We start from the raw sequence: 21,203 nt of genomic DNA on the forward strand, positions 1-21,203 counted from the left end.
GAATCTCAACTCTATCATTAAGCCAAATAGCTGAACGTGACCATTCAGTCTTTTCAAGACTGTTGGCTCTGTCTACCCCTCAAGGGATATAGACGTGACCATATGTATGTATGTCACCTATCAACAGTATAAATATACAAAAGTAAAAGTATCTTTACTTTAAAGGACAAACTAATGATTACAGATTATAAACTCTCAGGCTAGGTAATGATAATAAAATCAGATTCGCTGCAACAAAGGCATGAGTCATCAGACAATACGTGCAAAAATGTAAGACCCTGTCCTATATAGTTGACGATGCATACATATTGCATTAACTATTTGACACGTATTTGTTTTATATCATTAAATTATAGTCTTACTAATGTACGGTCAGAGGGGTTAGTGCCAGAAATTCGCAATTCACGCACCCCGGGTTGCTTTCCAGAGATGTGAGGATTTGACCGGAACTAACGGACAGAAGATTATGACGTGTTAAAAGAAGTTTTAAAGCTTTAAAGTGTTTACAGATGAAAACATAAGTTGCGACGTCACTTTTCGTTTTTGGTGATTTCATTATGGTTTTTGATTTTACTACTTTTTATGGCGTATACTGACGTCCACCGAGCACCGCTCGGTCACCCAGGTACTATAAAGAATACTCCATATTTCCTTGATGGCAGAATAATGTTGATTAATATTTAATAAAGTTGATTAATATTTCCTATCATTATAGGAAATATTAATCAACTTGATAATTAACGCCACCGCGTCAAATGAGCAGAGAATGACTCTGTAAATTAAATGCACTTCTCAATGTCGCACTCGCTCTATTGTCTCGTTTTTATGTCACATGCAATGCAGTAGGAAATAGCATCTTTTAACCCGACTGCAAAAAGAGAGTAATGTTTTTCGACTTATAGATTTCCCCTCTCTCTCTCTCTCTGCCTCATATATTTTCGTATTTTCTATCGCACCCTCCACCGCAAAGCCCGTGGTCCATATCCGACGTTTGTCTTGTCCAATGTCATCGTCATAAAACATATTAGGTAGGTACCTAATATGGCTGAGTTAATATCTCATAACCTAAGTTTCAAACTAACTTTGAAGCTTACCCAATCTGTATGAATTATCCTGCTGTTGAATTTATATGTATAATTAAAAAAGAATAGGACCATTCCATCTCTTTCCCATGGATGTCGTAAAAGGCGACTAAGGGATAGGCTTACAAACTTGGGATTCTTTTTTAGGCGATGGGCTAGCAACCAAATAGCTGAACGTGGCCATTCAGTCTTTACAAGACTGTTGGCTCTGTCTACCCCGCAAAGGAAATAGACGTGACCATATGTATGTATGTAAAAAGAGTCAAAACTCAATATAGGTAACCCAACTCAATACCAAGTAGCTGTCACTGCGCATATGGTGTGAAATTCAATGCCATGGGATGTGGAATGCATGCGTCCCCTTCTACCCGTCTTTGTTGTGAAGCATTAGAGTAACATTGTTCGATGCTTTAAATAATTAAATCCACATTGTAGTCAGGTATGTTAGAATTAGAAAAAAAAAGTAGTCAGTTTAAATTGTTTTTTTTTAAATCATCAGTCTCTTTAGTTAAAATCACGCCTCCTTGCCAGCACTATTACCTACTGTTAAATGTAGCCAAACACTTATTATTTTTTTCTACTTGACACGATTCCTGCATAGTTACTGCTACAGTCTAGAATCTAAACACCTTTACTACGGGACTAATCAAACACCTTGCGTTAGCCTTTATAGCTCTCTTGTGTCATGAACAAAACTATCTGCATAAATACATATGATAACGTCTTTATCCCTTGCGGGGTAGACAGAGCCGTCAGTCCTAAAAAAAAGATCATGCTTAGCTTGATAGAATTGAGATTGAAATAGTGACAGGTTGATAGCTCCATCGTCTTTATAAGAAGAATCCCGATTCTACTCGACCGTCTCCTTAGTCGACTTTTACGACATTCATGGGAATAATATGGAATGTTCCTGTTCGAAAATGCCGGGAACCAAACGATATTATCTGCAAGTCTAATCTTTTCACTATTTTCTTTGCGTGTTAGTTGCACACTCCGCCAAAGTTTGGGAGCTGGTGTCCGCTTGCCTACTTTGAGTCTATTCAATTTATTTACTCTTAAACTTGTCACGTGTCTTCTAAATAAAGATGTCAACGGTCCGTCATAGTTATTACGAGAAAAAAAAAGTGATAGGTTTTACGAATTTAGCGCAGACCGAATGCCTCAATAGGAATCTTCTCAATAATTCTCAACGGTGTATTAGTTCGTCGACCGAATCGAAACATGATGGACATTCCGTCTAGACTAGACTTTTTATGTCTGACACTAGCTATCCGATTCGGTTTCGCACGAGAAGATTACTAGACTATTTGAATCTCAATCATAAAGCCATACAGCTGAATGTGAACTTTCAGTCTTTTCGAAACTGTTGGCGTTGTCTACCACGCAAGGGATATAGACGTGACTATATGTATGTATTAAGAAACTGATAGTTCAAATCTGATATATAACATAAACACTGTAATAATAAAAAATAAACACTGTTTCCGACAAATAAGCTTTCACATGTATATAGGATTATGCAATGCTAACTCACACTTCGTAATATTCTAATGAGTGGACAAAGCATAATGAACCACATTAGTTAACAGAAGACATGAACATGAATAACAAACTGACCTAAATTATAAATACAGGTATTATCCTCAAATTACCTGACTACAAATACTGTGAACTTTTTTAATGGCTGGAAATTTTAATATAAGGTTGACATTACTTGTTTGAAGTGTTTAAGATTCTCTTTCCAAAATGTCAAGACATTTTATTTTCTTACACTTCTATCTCTTTAACCGAGGTCAAAAAAGAGGAAGTTCTCAATTCGACCGTAATTTTTTGGTTAGGAAGGTTGTTGTGGAATTAATTACCGATTAAATAGTTGAGTTACTTGCATTCCAATGCTGTTACGCAATATATAACGCGTTAATACTTTTATCAATAACCTGAGATTGTCGCATACTTGTTGTTTGTTTTTTTTTTAATATGAATGTACATAATATAGTATAATATTCTAAATTGTTGTTCTTCTGTCATCGTATGCAGGATAATGAAGATATGTGAGTATTATGACTTGTTTCTGTTCATCGTCATCATTTCAGCTTTAGGACGTCCACTGCGGCGAAGGGCTATGTGTGTATATGGGAAAGCCCAAATGACTTACTGTTGTTTCACTGCTACGTTTCCCAGGATTATGCAACCCTTAATGTTACAGGATGCAGGTCTTTTACATTTTGACGAACACAATTTGTTTTCCTTGTGTTATATCGTATTTTGTTATGCACCTCGTTTGATGAGTCACAATTTGTGGTCAATATTACTAGTGGCTGGCATACATTCAAAGCGTTAGTCAACCTTTCGTCCTGTTATGAATACACTACTCTTTCCTTGTCAATCGTGTAGACGCTTACTTTTCATGTCATAAGTCTGAAGGTGCCAGTTTTAGTGGTCGATTTGCGAACAAATGTGTCTGAGAGAAAATTTGCGTGATTCAGTCGAAATTTTTGACCTTGACTCGTCGCTCATGTCTGTCTGGCTAGTGAAGGTGAAAAGTTTTTCAGTGAAAGTCTGTCATAATTGTTCTAAATGTGGTGAATAGTGGTCAGATTTGTGGTATTTTTTTTTTGTAAGCGCAATTCTTTGGAGCCATCATTTTATAAGGTACTAGCTTTTTTGCACAGGGTTTTATTTCCGTGGGAATTTCAAGAAAGTAGTCTGTGTTTTCCTGAAAGTTTTGTCTGTTCCATTGCCGATTTACATCAAAATCGTTATGAATCGTAACGAAAGTAGACTTTCAGTGTGCAAGTGTTTTTAAAATTTTTAAATATAGGTTTTGTAACTGATATGCGTGAAATACAAACAATGATTTGAATCAGTCACAGACCGTTAAAACTTTCGCAAATTCTCCACTCAATTTTAGAGTACCTAGTAAAATTTATTCTAAGCCTAGCTTTCATACATAAAATTTTATATTGAAACATTTGAAAAACGTATTCTTTACAAAATTCACGTACGTAATATGTTATAACTTTAATTGATTAAATTATTAACCTTTCTGTTTGTACTTTCTACATATTTCCATTATCATTTTTGCGTGTTCGCAATTTAGCCTTAGGATAGCAACCTGTCACTATTTGAATCTCAATTCTATCTTAAAGCCAAATAGCTGAACTTGGCCTATCAGTCTTTTCAAGACTGTTGACTCTGTCTACCCCGCAAGGGATATAGACGTGATTGTGTGTGTGTGTGTGAATAAAATCGCTCATCGCTCTGAGATGAGCCCCGAGGGCGCCTTTTGCCATGATCCTACTATGGGCAAGTCAGGTTTTTACATGAAACGACTCCCATCTCCATCTGGACTTGGCCTTCCAATTTCCTTTTCGTGATTGTAGATTCTGCCTACCCCTTCAAGTATAGGGCCGTGACTAAAAGTAAGTATATTTTTTTAAAATAATAACACGTAATATTTCTTCTCTTACAGAGGCAGTTCACATAGCGGGCGTTGTGGCAGCGATAGGCGTGACGATCTTAGGAGTCTTCTGCGTGCTATCCGTACTCCAACTAGCCATGATCTCGTCCAAGGAGCGAGTGGGGTTCAAATACACGCATTTAGTTATGATGAAGTTGGCGCTGGCCTTATTAGCCGGTATGTATTTAGACTCAGGCTGTAGTTACTCTTAGCGTTATTCACAGCTGTAGAAGAGATCATTCTGGGTGACTTCGGAGTGATGTTGGTTGCAGACAGCCATGATCTCGTCCAAGGAGCGATTGGGGTTCAAATACACGCATTTAGTTATGATAAAGTTGGCACTGGCCTTACTAGCCGATATGTTTTTAAACCAGCCCTCGTAATATGGCACGCGCGACACCATTTTTATCGCGCGAAACTGTTTCGAAAGAAAGAAATTAAAAATGTTTATTTGGTACATTATAATACATCAAGAAGAGAAATATTAACCTATAACAACTGTATTTATATTGTAACAAAATGGACTGAGATTTTCGCGCGATTAAAACGCGCGTCATGCTATGGGGGCAGGCAGGAATAGTAGAACTGAAGCTAGCGGTAAAAAGATTTCAGTTTACGTCATGAATAGAATAGAATACATCTTTATTTGCAAAATATTAGAATTTTTCAGCTAGTCTTTCGGTTAGTTACTATTTCAAGAGTTTTATAAATATTGATTTATAACTTTGTTAACAATAGAATTTAATTTGTCCAATTACAGCGTTGCTGTCAATAGCTGCGGCCGGTCTGTTTGCTGTTCAAGGCGATGACCGGGGATTCTACTCGACCAGGGGGGAAGCTTTCTATGTCCAGGTGTTTATTTTCATTTACTTCCTCGTGTAATACTTTTTTACCCACGTAAAATACCCTATATCCTTCTCCGTAATTCACACTATATGTACCTACGCAAAATTTCATGGAAATTCTTTGATGTCTAAAACGAATGAACAAAAAAAAAAATCAAATTTATACAATATAATATAAATACGGGACAAGTTCACGGATTGAGCATCGAAGAAAATTCGAAATTTGTATACGAGATACTAATTCAATAATTACCGATATAAATAAACATCTAAGATCAGAAAAAAATCGTTTCACATCATGCCCTGCCCGGGATTCGAACCCGGGAGCCACAGAGGCCGTCAATTTATAAAATAAGTATGGATTTAGCAATTAATAGGAATATTACTTTTTACTTGCTTTTATAATTTGAATACTAACCGATGGTCTTACGGTGAGGGAAAACGTGAGGAAAGCTGCACATTCAGGCAACTGAATGTGTAACCATGATCGATCCATATAGGTCTGGTTTACCTGCAATAGTTGCGGAGGTCAGACGGGAGTCGCTTCATATAAAAACCTGATTCACCCAATCCAGGATCCATGGTCAAAGGAATACCCCGGGCTCCTCTCCAGACTGAGGATGCAACCGGGACGTAAGCGACAAGGAAGAAGGAATATTATTTATTAACGAAAATAAAAAAATGGTGAGGAAATGGGCACGTTAGAAGGAATTCCGAAATCGGGGAAACTTCAAATCCCCTTCTTCTAATTCCTTTAAAAATAATCTTAATAAATTCTTTCTTGAGTCTTGGATTGGTTATTAATTTAGTTTACATTATATGTTTATATATGTACGTACGTATATAATTGTTTAAGTCTTAAGCATCACACCACGTATATGAACTGTTGTCCACCCTTGCCTCAATTTTGTACGCGGATCCTCTTATTGTCAGGTTAGGTGGAAGAGGTCCCACTTAAAAATTGTTTTTAATTTTACTTTACACAAGTTTAATAATAATAAAACATACATACATATAGTCACGTCTATATCCGTTACGGGGTAGACGAAGCCAATAGTCCCGAAAATACTAAATGGCCACGTTCAGCTGCTCGGCTTAAAGATGGAATTGAGATCAAAATAGTGACAGGTTGCTAGCCCATCGCCTTAAAAAAGGATCGCAATTTTATAAGCCTATCCCTTAGTCGCCTTTTCGTCGTAGTCGTATTGGTGCCGGGAATCACACGGCACAAATATATTTAATAATAAATCTATGCTAATTCCAGATAGTATGCATCGTGATCAACTCACTGTTGTTCATAATGTCGCTTTACGACGCCCTTTTCTCCCGTCGAGTCGGCGGTGACCCGACCAGCGTGGCTGACCCCCCGGACGGAGCCACCATCAACAATCCAGGGTTCAAAGAAGCTGGTCGAGGTGAGTTCATATTGTCACTTTCCATACGTTTTCTGTCGTAAAAGGCATGTAATGAGCACATTCATTAAGTGCAGCTTTCACTAGATTCCAATATACAGGGTGACTTTTAATTCAATTGCATAAATTTAACTGTTAAGTGTACTCATCTAAAGGATATTTAAAAACGTTAATAGAAAAATATCGGTTCATATTTCAGAAAGTACGAAAAAAAATAAAAGTATCAAAATCCACGATCCTAAATACGTTGTATCACCCCGGCCGGCGGAAAAGCGACGCGTAAGATTCAGAGGTCAACGACACAATTCATTTAGCTGAGCGATCTCGACAACTCTGTACTTTACTTGATCTTGATACTAGAAAAATAATTTATTTTTCAGACATTTATTTACATGTTTAGTTTTAATTTCTTTTTGTAGCGCGTGACGTAGTTTTTGAGGGTTTTTTAAATGTGGAAATGATGACGTTTAATTAAAAATAAAAATAGGCTCAAACGGCTCAGAAGCATGGGTATAGTCTGTTTAAAAGGATGCAGTTGTTTTAAATGTCACCCTGTAGGTTAGGTTTAGTTTTAGTTAATTTTAATTAGTTTGTTATTATAAGTTTGTAATTATAAATTAGTTTGTATATACTGTATAAGATTAAACATACATACATATAATCACGTCTATATCCCTTGCGGGGTAGACAGAGCCAACAGTCTTGAAAAGACTGATAGGCCACGTTCAGCTGTTTGGCTCAATGATAGAATTTAGTGAAAGGTTGCTAGCCCACCGTCTAACAGTAGAATCCCAAGTTTGTAAGCATATCCCTTAGTCTCCTTTTACGACATCCATGGAAACGAGATGGAGTGGTCCTAGACAATTAGAATAACAATAACACATAATATATTTTTTTACATAAATAGAAAACTTTCAACTAAATAGCTTATCAGATTTCGTTATTTCCACATCTTCTCACCGCTTTGGTGTGAACCGTGCCTTATTATACACTGTGTAAAGATGTCTAACCACTTCTGTTTGACGGCCTCCGTGGCGCAGCGGTAGTACGCTTGTCTGTGTCACTGAAGGTCCCGGGTTCGAATCCCGGCCAAGGCATGATGAAAAAAGAACTTTTTCTGATTGGCCTGGGCCTTGGATGTTTATCTGTATAAGTATTTATTATAAAAATATATTATGTAGTACCGTTGAGTTAGTATCTCGTAACACAAGTCTCGAACTTTACTTCGAGGCTAACTCAATCTGTGTAATTTGTCCCGTATATCTATCTATACAAATAATAAAGTAAAAATATTTTGTCTGTACATTTAGTATTTTTGACTGAAATGGATAGAGGAACACTTAGAATGAACAATAGAAAGCAAAAATATATTTTTTTTATTTCTTGTCTGTCTGTCTGTATGTATGATCACGATTATCTCCGAAAGTACTGAACCGATTTACTTCAAACTTTCACCGATTGCTTTGTTTTAACTCAGAAAAACATTTAAAGTTTGTTTCATCAAAATCGGACTACTAAAAAAAAAGTTATCATCATTTGAATGAAATCAAGGCATTGCATATAAGTTTACGCGGACGAAGTCGCGGGCAACAGCTAGTATATATATATATATATATATATTTGTTCCCAGGCATATCGATGACTGACGCTTCCGGCAAGCCGTACAGCAGCAACGGGCACGGCAGCGTGGGCTCCGTCACCACGGCCGCCACCACGCTGTCGGACGCCAGCACCATCACGCGCTCGCCGCTGCGCTCCTCGCTGAAGAAGCCGCGCCCGCCCGCCGGCCTGGGCATCCAGAACCCTGGCTATTCGGGTGGGTGACATACATACATACATATATATATTATACCGGGAACGAGACGTGATGGGGTGCGGACACCATCGCCGCCATTTAGGTGCTTTTTACTAGTTTGCATCATGCGATTCCCACGAGGATAGAATATATATACATATATATATATAGAGTAGACATTCTATCCTCGTGGGAATCGCATGCCAATCGCATGCAAGCCGTACAGCAGCAACGGGCACGGCAGCGTGGGCTCCGTCACCACGGCCGCCACCACGCTGTCGGACGCCAGCACCATCACGCGCTCGCCGCTGCGCTCCTCGCTGAAGAAGCCGCGCCGGCCTGGGCATCCAGAACCCTGGGTATTCGGGTGGGTGACATATATACATACATACATACATACATATACATATACATATATATATATATATAGGTATATAATCACGTGTATTTCCCTTGCGGGGTGGACAGGGCCAACAGTCTGGAAAAGACTGATAGACTGCGTTTAGCTGCCTGACCTTATTATAGAATTGAGATTCAAATAGTGACAGGTTGCTAGCGCATCGCCTAAAAAAAGAATCCCAAGTTTGTAAGCCTATCCCTTAGTCGCCTTTAACGAAATCCATGGGAAATATCTATTGTGAGTGGTTCTATTCTTAAGTGACTAAAACTACACGGTATGCGCGTATTTTTATTTTCTTTAGTAAAATTACATACATACGTAAAATCACGCTTTTTTCCCGGAGGGGTAGGCAGAGACTACATCTTTCCACTTGCCACGATCTGTGCATACTTCGTTCACTTCATCCACATTCATAACTCCCTTCATGCACGCTCGGCGGTTTCGGGTACTCTTGACCTGACCCTTTGCCAGGACGTCCTTAATTTAATCAAGATACGTTCGTCTAAGTCTTCCCACTCCGACCTTTCCCTCCACACTTTCCTTGTATATCTGCTTAGTCAACCTGCTTTCATTCATCCTCTCCACATGACCAATCTTAACATACCCCTTACTATTATATTTAAGAAAATTTTCATTGAGTAATTGTGGATTTATTTTTTATTTTGTATTTCAGGTCATTCACCGCCCCTAAACCGAAATGGCAGTCAGAAGAAAGTGAGAATACAAACGCACAGTACTGAAGTATGAAGTAGATTATTAGTTCCGAAAAATGATTTATTTAATGCTGGTACTCATATAAAAAAGTTTCATTTGAGCTGCGTCCACACTGGTTTTCAATTTACCTTCCAAATAGGACCAATGAACGCTAGTAAGTGCCTTCGGTGGCCAGGTGTGTACGTAGCTTAATTTTCTTGAACGAAATCATGTTTCATACAAATACCTACTGTGAATTTAAAATGAATAATTTTAATCTTGAACTATCAGGGGGTCAAATTTAAATCTCTAATTGTACAGATTATTAATAATGTAATTGTACCATAGCAAACGGATTAATTGTACGACTATGTGCTTTATATGCCTGCAATTTTATTGTGTACATAAGCATGTGACTACATTAATTTAATGTTTATAATTTTCCTATCATGTTTAAAAAGCACGTTAAAAATGTCTAAATTGGCAATTTGCTGCTTATCTAGAAAATATTCGCAAATTGCCAATTTTTTTTTTATGGTAATCAGTTGCTTTATATTGCACGTAAACATTTTCTTTACCGGGGTAGACAGAGCATTGTTTCAAACGTATAAATTAGCTTTTTATAAGCGAGTTAATTATAAACGAGAGATCTGATATAAAAATAGCCGCCTATTTAAAAAAAATCTCATATATATAAACTCGGGTTTCTTCATTTAGGCGATGGGCTAGCAACCTATCACTATCTGAATCTCAATTCCATCATTAAGCCATACAGCTAAATGTGACCTACCAGTCTTTTCGAGTTTGTAGGTTCTCTCTACCCCGCAAGACGTAATTGTATGTAGGTATCTCTGGTCTTTTTCACTTTCTGAAGAATTTTATAAAAGTCATCTTCCACAGCCTTATAACGTCCACACACACAGCGTGGGCATAAAGCATTACATATTACTCGTATGTAGGTCGAGTGCAATTTTTCTCAATCAATGTCTGCAAATTTTAATTATAAAGACCAATTTTGCATCGCTATCTGTACCGGAATCTCCTTCAAATCTTAATATTTCTTATAACAACATATCCAGAAGATAGAGTGTCTATTTCAATAAGTTTTCAACCTTTTCATTTGTGTGTGTGTGTCTACACACTCTTTACCAAATTAGGCATTTTGCGAATAATTTTCAAGACTTATTATACATTTGACGTTTTTAGCGTATGGCCGCACACTATTATGTATATTTAGTTTGAACAAAGTTCTATTATACTATACACAATGTATATAAACCAGCACAAAGTGTTGTATAAAAATAAGAATATGTTTTTTTTATTGTTATTTTATTATACCGCTTGTTGTGTATTTTTTTTTATATAATTTTATAAAATTATGATTAATTGCAATATATAAGTTAGTCCATTATTTTATAATTACAGACATGTATTGTTTTGTAAAGAATTTTATTTTTAATAATAATATATTAAATTAACTAAGCATCTTAGTGAATATTAAACTTAATAAGCCTTAACTCTGCGCTGCGGTGTACATTATATTAAAAGATGGTTTTTATTTATACAAATATCTTTACAAAACAGTACACGTAAATTAGACCTTAGGTCATCAATCAATATTAGAGTATTGTAAATACACTTTCGTGTATAAACGAAAACCCACCACACTTGTATGGTACAAGTCGTATTTTTATTAATATTTCTAAATCATTATATTTTAATGGGAACAATATTATAAGTAGATCATTCCTTTGTCAACATGAAGATTAATTTAATATGTTTTACAAGATGCATTGGCAGTTATACATATAGTCATATCTATATCCCTTACGGGGTAGGCAGAGCTGTCTATTCAAGGAAATTTATCTGTGTAATATACATTTAATAACGCCACCTTTGTCTACAATTGAATGTGGTTTTTCAGTATTTTCATGATTGTTTGCTCTGTCTACCCCGTAAGGGAAAAAGACGAAATTATAAGTATATATTTCTCACCCATGCAATTATTAAGAGATATAATGACCGTTTGAACTGTCATGCATGTCATTAAATAGTTATAAAAAATAGTGCCTTACATATACACGCCATTTTCATGAATGTGCCTTCCCCGCAGAGTTGCACCTCTACATTCTAATTTCAAAAACAAAGGTACTTTTATCTCCGTCCTTATCTTACTTATACAGTCAGTAAAGAACGGCCATATTAAAATCCGGTACTTTTTTATCAGAAGTCATCTATAAAAAACCTTTATTCATAAAACCGTTGCAGTCGATCTTATTTATAGAGCATTAGGTATTTCGCTCCGTCCAATGTCTGGTCTTAAGGTTAGGTTTATCTACTTAAATTATATGAATAAATGTATAAGATTTAAATTGAATGGGTTTATTTAAAAAACATTAATATAAGTATAATATCAAGACTGTTACTTGAGGACCTTTTGAAGCTAAAATTGTCACATATTTATAATAAATAAAATCTCAACAATAACAAATATGTATATTTATTCTAAGATATAAAAAATGATAGCAAATCTCATTGTTGATTTATTGTATTCCAGAAAATTCTCACAATATTTACCTGTGCTAAAATTACTTTTAGAAAATTCTTAATAAAATCTCTTTTTTACATCTATTTTTGTGGCAAAAGCTAACTAGCTATTTGAAAAATAAAACTGGCAATGTTCTTTTTATTACAATAAAATATAATATTAAATATATACATCTTAACAAAAAATATAATATCAAATTTTTTACCATTTTGATTAATTTGAATAATTTTTATATTATAATTTTTGAGTATTTGTTAACCGTATTTGGCAGTATCTAGAATGTAGAATGTTACAAAAATATTTACGCACTACATTCCTTTTATTATATAAAATGTCTGAATTTTTTATACTGTTTTCAAAGTCTAGTGTTTGTTCTAAGTGTTCCCAATGTTTATTAATTTTACTGTTAATTTTAGAAAAAGCTCCGTCCGATATTTGCGGTTTGTTTTATAGCAATAAGCTAAGATACAATAAAGACAATTTTCGACAAAGTGCTTTTTATTTTAATATGCTTCCACGCTTGTCTGGTAGCTTAGACATAAGCCAGTTTCCCCATATTAAAAGAGCCTTTGTTTTGTCTCAAACTGAAGGTGTTCGTTATATAAGGTAGCAGAATAAATTAACCCATTTTCTATGTAACATTAACAATTTGTAAAATACTGTAGGCGGACGTAATGCTAATAGTACTAATAGTCTACCGTTGGGTTAAGCAGAGAACTTTTAAGTGGGTGATAATAAATAAGGGGATTAATAAATAAGGGGATTAATAAAACGAGCGAATAAAAAAAAAGTTTGCGACTGATGATGACATACAGTAAAATCTCTTTATTCGCGGGGTATATGTTCCATAAATATGCCGCGAATACAGAAACCGTGAATACAGAATGGTAATTTATATGGGTTTATAGGGGGGTTTATACGTTCCTAGATTCCAAAATAAAAAACAAATATATAAGAAAATCAATTTTATTGATGTTACTGAACATTTTGATTAATCATTATCCTCAGGCTTAGGCAATGGTTTGAAGAATTTTGTTATTTTCTCTTGCTTGGCAGTTTTTAATAGCTCCGACAATTCAGACTGATACTCAGCAGTCGCATTAGCAATTTTCCTCTTAAAAATAGAATACAATAGAATAGATTTATTTTCAAAATTGGATACAAGGTATCACTTATTGACGTCACATAACTTAAATCTAATTATAACTACTACCGCTTCCAAAGCGCATGTGTAGAAGAAGCGGCGGAACAAACTACACTGCAGCATTTTCATAGGACGTCAATTTACAAATATAGATCTCTTAAATCTAAATCGTGGACGAATGCACATTGTCTACATTCTCAAAATTAAGACTTCGTTCCATAGATGGATCAATCTTCACAAAGAAATCGCGAAGCTTATTTGCCATTCTTAAACCTTCACTAAGATTTTTCAGAGTAAATGTCACATTTTCAGTGCTTGCACAGCTGTGAATTTAACATTTCCTCCAAGTCGGTTTCAGTCAAATCTTCATCTTGCGATTAAAGCAATTCCTGGATGTCACTTGATTCTATCTGTTCGAACCCATCTCGTCCTATTCCATTTGCAATTTCGGCTATGTTTGCAGTCAAAGTTTGAACTTGCACGGATTCTTCGTCATTTTCCACAATCAGAGCAGGCCATAGTTTTTTCCAGCATGACTTCAATGTGTGTGGTTTCAGTTCTTCCAATGATTCTTTTATGTTTACGATGCATTTTGCTATGTCAAATTTCTTCCAGCATTCCATAACATTCATATCAGGATTACACTCCATATCGACGGGTGCAAAGTAAAAAGTGTCAACTACAAAATTCACGATTTTCGGTTTTTATCATTATCGTTTTAATTAAAAAATTCTCTACAATGTGACATTTTTCTTTTTTCTCAAATCACTTTATTTCAATTTATTTTCGTACGTACAAAAAGCCAACTACACATTTTTTTCAAATAGTACGTAGTGAACGCGACCAAGTTACAAACCTATATATATATTATACGTTGGCCGCATTGACGCGGAGCGCGGGACTTCCCGCGCGCAAACACAAAACGTTATCAGTCAGTTGACACGTACTTCGCCGGCTAGCGCACATTTTTAGGTTAAGTGAGGGTTTTTGTTGGATATCAGTGATATTTCGAGGTTTTCATTGTAGTCCTCATTTGAGTTCATTGTTATAATCCTTAAAATGAATAAAGAACGACGCAAGCTGTTGGTAAAATTAGGAAAAACAAGAAAACAAATTGCTATCACAGACACAAACGAGCTATTAAACCTAACCTACAAAATATAATTGTGAAACTGTGGCTGGTATGTATTCTAATTTATTATTTTTATTTATTTATTTATTTATTACACAATAATCATAATGAAACTTAAAAACAATATTCCGCAAAACTGTTTTCACAGTTTGACTGCGGTCAGTCTCATTTAAGCTACATACTTCTATAGAATTTGAGAAGAGTTTTTTTAATTGATGCGTTGGTCCCACATACAGATCTAATGTCTGCGGGCAAACTGTTCAATAAGTAGGGCAAGCGTTTTTTTAATGTTCTATCGCCATAGTAATTACTTACTCTGGGTACCTCCAGCTTGCCCGCAGTCACAGACCTAGTACTGTGACCATGACTAGTGACATTTAGCTTCTGATTGTTATGATTATTCAATATTATAAGATATTTATGCTTTACACTAGCTGGAAGAATCTTACATATTTTAAAAAGTAGATAATAATCTTTTTTAACTTTATTTTTAGTTTTACTATTGACCAGAAACTTTAGAAATCTAATTTGAATTTTTTCTATTTTATCTAAATTGGTTTTAAATGTAAATCCATAACAATCAAGAGCATAGCTAATTATAGGTTCTACTAGTGATAAATATAAACATTTTAAGATATTCCTAGGAACTTTGAAACTTAAGTGATAAAATTTACTTAACAATATTCTTAATTTACTGCATATGTAATTGACATGTTGTGTCCAGGAAAAACGATCGTCTACAATAACTCCAAGGTAGGTTATATAATTTACACGTTCTATGGGTTCACAAGTACAGTATATATTTTTATTATGAATACAGGAATAAGAATGAGCTGTTATAGGCAATGCTGATGGTTGTTTGGAAAGATCAATATAGGGAGAGTGTATTATCATATATTTAGTTTTAGAGGTATTCAATAGAATTCCGTTGTCGTGCGACCACTCAACGACCGCGTCCACATCACATTGTACCAAAAATAGGAGTTCCGCCAGGTCAGCGCCGGCGAGCAGCATGCAGAGGTCATCCGCGAACATGTGCGCTGTGCAGTGCTGCAGTGCACCACTCAGGCTGTTAACGTGCATTAGGTAGCTCACGGGACCACACCCCGAGCCCTGCGGTACCCCGCAGCGTACCGCCGTCATCGCGCTGAGCGCATCTCTAACCCTGACACGATATGAGCGCCCGGTTAGATAGTCGCGGAACCAGTCGTTAAGTGGCTTGTCGACTCCACATTCGCTCATAGCTTTCAAAAGGGTATCTGTATCTAGGGTGTCGAACGCTTTTTTATAATCAAAAAATACTGCAACAACAATTTTTTTATCTGCTAAATGTGAATTGATTTCATCTGTAAAAATGGACAATAATGAGCTAGTACTTTTACCCTTCTGAAAGCCATGTTGACAGTCATTTAAAATATTATTTTGTGATAAATAAGATCCGAGTTGAGTTGTTATGCTCTTTTCAATTATTTTGTCTATACTAGATAAAATAGCTATAAGTCTGTAATTTATGTAGTCTTTACGATCTCCTTTTTTATGAATTGGTCTTACTATTGCCTCCTTTAATTTATCTGGGAATTTATGATATTTTACAGATAAGTTAATTAGTCTAGCTATAACGGCACTTACTCTTTCGGATATTAACTTCAGGTCACACATGCGTACGAGATCGCTTCCAGCTGATTTTTTCGCATCCATTTTATCTATAATACCTTTAACTATTTTTGCATCAACTGGTTGCCATCTCATACACCTGTCCGACTTATATACATAACTTGTTCGATTTAGCCATTTATATTTACAGTCATGTTTAATTGAGTCTATCTCTTTAGAAAAAGTTCTTGCAAACTCATTACATATATATTCAGTACCACCTTGGATCCTCATACTATTAACTATATTTGTATCTAAAGATTTTTTACTCTTCCCTAGCATACTATTTATTTTTTCCCAAATTTTCCTAATATTCTTGTTACAATCTATAATACACTGTTTATCATAATTATTCCTGGATTTAGCTATCGCCTTATGACATTTATTTCTATATTTGGTATAAATTAGTCTATTTATCATATTATTTGGTTCTTTGCTCCATATTTTAAACAGTCTATCTCTTTCTAATATCATCTTTTTAAATTTTTCTGTCACCCAGTTTTTATTTCTCATACTATTATTAATCACTATGTTTTTATAACATTGACTATATATGGTAGTAAAAATTTCGCATAAAGCAGTGTACAATTTTATAGGGCAGTCAATTGTTAACAGGTGTTGAAAATCAGTAGCTAAAAGTTTTTCCCTGACTAGGCGGTTATCTAACACGCGGCGCGCAGCAGTGGAGGGACCCGCGGCGGCCAGCCCGCCTGCGTTATCTTTGCATTTTATCAATACAGTCACATAATAGTGATCCGATATTTTATGTTCAATTACCGCTGAACAAATTGCAGCTGAACTATGTCTAGCATATATATGATCCAAGCATGATTCTACTACTTTACCATTAAGTATTTCCTTTCTTGTTATATCATGAATACATTTAGTAAAACCATATTCTGTCATTAAATTTTCGTAGGTAATCACATTGTTATCTTGACTGTTCAACAAATTTATATTTATATCTCCACATAATATTACTTTGGAATTAGTTGGTAGACTATTTAATAAAATATTAAGTTCTGATAAGAATTGTACAGTTTTATCTTTTTTATTAACTTTTGGAGGTCTGTCAATAGAAATAATATGTAACTGCTCACCTGCAATATTCAGCGTTATGTAAACACATTCTGCCGCGCTCATCGCCAGCGCAGGCGTTGCCGAGCTATCTACCTCCTGCTGGACTAATCCCGCGCGAGAATACACTAGAACTCCTCCACCGCTTCGCCCCGAACGTGTATAGTAACTTAAATTAAAGCCATCTATTTTATAAAAGGATAATAAACTATAATTTATATTAGATTCTGTTAGTACTATTATATCAATTTTATGTAAATGTCCATGCAGTGAGACGAGTAATTCGTCAAAATGTTTTTTAATTGAACGTATGTTTACATGTAATAAACAAATATCACAATCACTATTAAATCTAGAAGAGTCATAGAAGTCACTTATGTTGCTTACACGAACATAGTTTACTGAATTGTCGACATGGTCTATGTCACTTAAAGGTGTGAATTTTAATAATAAGGATAAACACGATAATCACTGCATTAAATACCTATTCACTTTGCTAATTCACGAATATCGCTGTCCGATTTCACCCACAAAGCCTTATCGCCCTCTGACTTCTTGACAAGAACTTTACCATTGGTGACCCAGATGTATTTATATAATCCTCGAAGTTCCTTTTTTACATTCCATAATAAGGCTCTAGTCGGTTTGGTCAAGTCTTCATTGACATAAATTCTGCTTCTCAAGGCCCCACCCACGATGTTATAACTCGTCTCTTCCAGTAATTTACGTCTCTGGGACAACCATTGATCACGCGTTCCCGTGCCTATAGTTTTAAACTTCACAATTATAGGCGCGGGCTTGTATCCCGGTTTAGGAGTATACGTGCGGGTCATTGACTCGATGTCCTCGCAGCTGACGTCCATTTTGCGCGCGACCAAGGCCACAATGTCCTTGAGATTTTCGCCCGGTAATTGCTCAATACCAACTATTTCAATATTGTTTTTGCGAGTTGTTTGTTCAATATTTTGTAATTTTTGCTCCAATGCCAAGTTGCACTTTTCAAGATAGGTGCACTTATTATTCGTATTGATCATCATCTTCTCAAGCTTGTTTATTTTCTCCTTAGACACTTCGTGCTCCGCAAGCAGCGTATCGTATTTGTCAGAAAGGACGCTAATACTGTGAATGATGGTGTTCATTTGTTTTTCTAATGAAGGTAGAACAATAAGTGTTTTTTGGATGTCTTTTAACGTTTTACGTACTGTTTTTTCATCTTCCCCTTCTGTTTCATCATCCGTATCATTCTCCTCGCAGTTATAGCAACAAGTTCTGTTCCTTCCTGCCTTGATATCTGCCGCCAATCCCTTAACACAGCTCTTATGAAAAAGTCCTTGACAGGGCCTGGCATACGAAATGCGAACCCTTCTTGGATAGCACTTTCTTGCACTTTTGACACTCCATATTTATATTAAAAATACTATATTACAATTTTATACAAATTATGTACTATACCGCAGCCGTCGCGTGCGCAATTTGAATAATCGATGCGTGTGTTCGGCGCGGCGCACTCACCGAGACTGATATATTGATTAACTGATTATACTTTTTGAAGTTCTCTTTCTCTTATTTTTGTCTCTGAATGAATAACAATGTATGTGATTTCGTTTTTACTTACGTTCCGGCGCATAAACGAACATCTGCCATTTAACTCTTTCTACTTCGCTGTTATAGTAGATGTTACGATTTACTCCGTAATTATTTTTATACAAATATATTATTTTTAGGGTTCCCTACCTCAAAAAAAGAAACTCTTATAGGATAATTTGGTTGTTTGTTCGTTTGTCCCTCTGTCAAGTCTGTGTTGAGATATCAAGTAGTAATTTATTAAAATCATATAAGTACTCGTAGTTAGGTTTACAATCAATTGACGCTACTAAAAAAATACTTCTAAATTAAAAAAAAAATTATAGGGCCTTGCATAAAACGCAAATTTCAACACTCTCAAAGAAATCAAATTCATAGGCCGTTGACTTAGAAATATCAAATTCAAAAAGTTACATTGTTATATTTTTACTGCAAAATAGTTAAGTAAATCATAAATATATAGCCTTATAAGGCATCGAAACCTCTAATTGAAACTACTAGTTTATACGGAATCAGGAGGCAGAGTCAGGTTATTTTTATAATTTTTTTGTATGTAGGTTTGTTGTTCTTATTTACAGAAAATTCAATTTTAAATTTTCAAGAGGAATATAACGAAAGTTTACCAAATATAAGTACTGGATTTTTCGATAAACATCAACCATTGGAAGATGAAGTAATGACTAGACTTATGGACGATCTTGGCGTATCAGTTTTGAATAAAACTATACCTCAAACAGATCGAATCGAACCGACGACGCCGTGTACCTCTCCTCCTATATTGACGCCTTCTAATTCCCAATCTACACAAATTCATGCTAATCATATTGAAGATGATATCACTGAAAAAATGTCAATCACACCAATTCCGTCAGAGTACAATTCATTTACTTCCAGCCCATCACATGATTTATTAGAACCAAATCAAACAGGTCAATCAGTGAATTTCGACATTGATTCAATTGAGTCAGTTGTCACTTGTCAGTCTCCTATAATAACTACAGTCTTGCCAGAAGGTTCCTTTTGAAACCTTTAAGGTGATTTTTTAAATGCATTGGTTACTTTTAGGTTACACTAATGAAAAGGTTACTTTTAGGTGATTTTTCTGGATTTGTAGAATTTTTTTTAATAAAAGCAACGTGAAACGAAACGCTCGTTTTAGAATTTTTCATGTTGGTAAGCTTCGTTAGCATTGGAACAACACGTTGTACTTTTCCTCTTTCACACTTACACCACTTCTATCTCGCTCACTCGCTTTCGCTTGACCAGACGGATTAGATCGGATCTTCGGTCAGATTCATTCATTCGTTGTTGTTTGTTTGCCGGCCGCCCCGCGCCGCCATTTAAATTTGTTGTCATCGAAAGATAACCTAAAGTTTGTATTTTGTGATTTGATTGATAATTAATAATTACAATAAGACATAATTTCCTACTGGACATTTACTGAAAGCTTGGTAAGTGTATCTACGATTGCAGTGCATGTTTTGTGTACCTACTGTGTGCTTCACTTTGTATTTTTTCTATAATTATACTTTTTTATAGTTATGGGCTAATAAATTAACGATGAATTTTAATCAGACCAATTAAGTAGGTAGGTACCTATTACACACCATGAATGCTTTGTTTTTTTAAACTTGGTTTTAGTTAGACAATAAAATAGTAAGTAGGTACAAGTCAGTTATTAATATACGTAAAAGAAGTTACTGAGATTAAACCACTGAGCGGATTAAACCTTTAATAGCGGTCAGTGAATTAAACCAAAAGGCTTCATGTTTTCACAGATTAGTGATAAATGTAATCTACGATACATCTACATGTTTTTTAAAATTTGTAAATTGTTGTAAAATGCACAATCCCGCCAAAAATTATGACATTAGTTTTTTATTTTTTTTAATTATATTGGCAACTGACATTAGGTATTATAGTAGTGTTACCTCATCTAAAGTTTTATCCACAAAATGTGGATGAATTTTTGTCTTATACACCCATCGACCCAGTTACTTAACAAAATGTGTATATGTATGTAATGTACTGAGTAAAAATTATGGCGTTACATTATACGCATAACACTATGTTTGATTTTAATTTTCTTGAGTGATAATTTCTGAGAAAATACCAATATTTCAATTAATTCTAATTCTGTACCAATGATGATAAAAACAAAAAGTTATACTTAAACCTTAATGTTGACAATATCTTTCTTTGTTCGTTCTTTAACGTTCTTCTTGTCTCTTAAAGAGAAAAACGCTTCCAAGTCGAATTTGAGGTTCATCGCAAACGTGAATACGTTGACAGAAATTATTTACACGTATTGCATCAGGTATCTTACTTTCATACTAATAACGTGGTTAATTTATTCATTTTATTTGTTTGATTTCTTT

The 21,203-nt window shown here is 35.2% G+C and overlaps 2 protein-coding genes across 3 annotated transcripts in view; one reads left to right on the plus strand and one right to left on the minus strand.

The window, feature by feature from the left end:
- LOC106138752 (uncharacterized) overlaps positions 1 to 9,927 on the plus strand; it is a 41,078-nt gene extending 31,151 nt beyond the window's left edge. For both annotated transcript variants that reach the window (XM_060950336.1, XM_060950337.1), the window contains 5 exons: positions 4,555 to 4,719; positions 5,303 to 5,394; positions 6,652 to 6,802; positions 8,430 to 8,615; positions 9,668 to 9,927. In XM_060950336.1, coding sequence (XP_060806319.1) covers positions 4,555 to 4,719; positions 5,303 to 5,394; positions 6,652 to 6,802; positions 8,430 to 8,615; positions 9,668 to 9,741 — 668 coding nt within the window. In that variant the 3' untranslated portion in view covers positions 9,742 to 9,927. The remainder of the gene's footprint in view (positions 1 to 4,554; positions 4,720 to 5,302; positions 5,395 to 6,651; positions 6,803 to 8,429; positions 8,616 to 9,667) is intronic.
- Positions 9,928 to 14,936: 5,009 nt separating this feature from the next.
- Positions 14,937 to 15,753, minus strand: LOC132903107 (uncharacterized). Its single transcript, XM_060950464.1, has 2 exons — positions 15,253 to 15,753; positions 14,937 to 14,945 (listed from the first exon to the last, which is right to left on the minus strand). Exons 1-2 carry the CDS (start codon positions 15,751 to 15,753, stop codon positions 14,937 to 14,939), a joined length of 510 nt encoding a protein of 169 aa, XP_060806447.1.
- Between the last annotated feature and the right edge of the window lie 5,450 nt (positions 15,754 to 21,203).

The sequence above is a fragment of the Amyelois transitella genome, chromosome 21 (assembly GCF_032362555.1).
Source record: "Amyelois transitella isolate CPQ chromosome 21, ilAmyTran1.1, whole genome shotgun sequence".
NCBI classification, from domain to species: Eukaryota; Metazoa; Arthropoda; class Insecta; order Lepidoptera; family Pyralidae; genus Amyelois; species Amyelois transitella.

What these genes read in the sequence shown, in the direction of transcription:
- LOC132903107 (XM_060950464.1), bottom strand. Translation starts at nt 15,753, where the DNA reads ATGAGCGAATGTGGAGTCGACAAGCCACTTAACGACTGGTTCCGCGAC.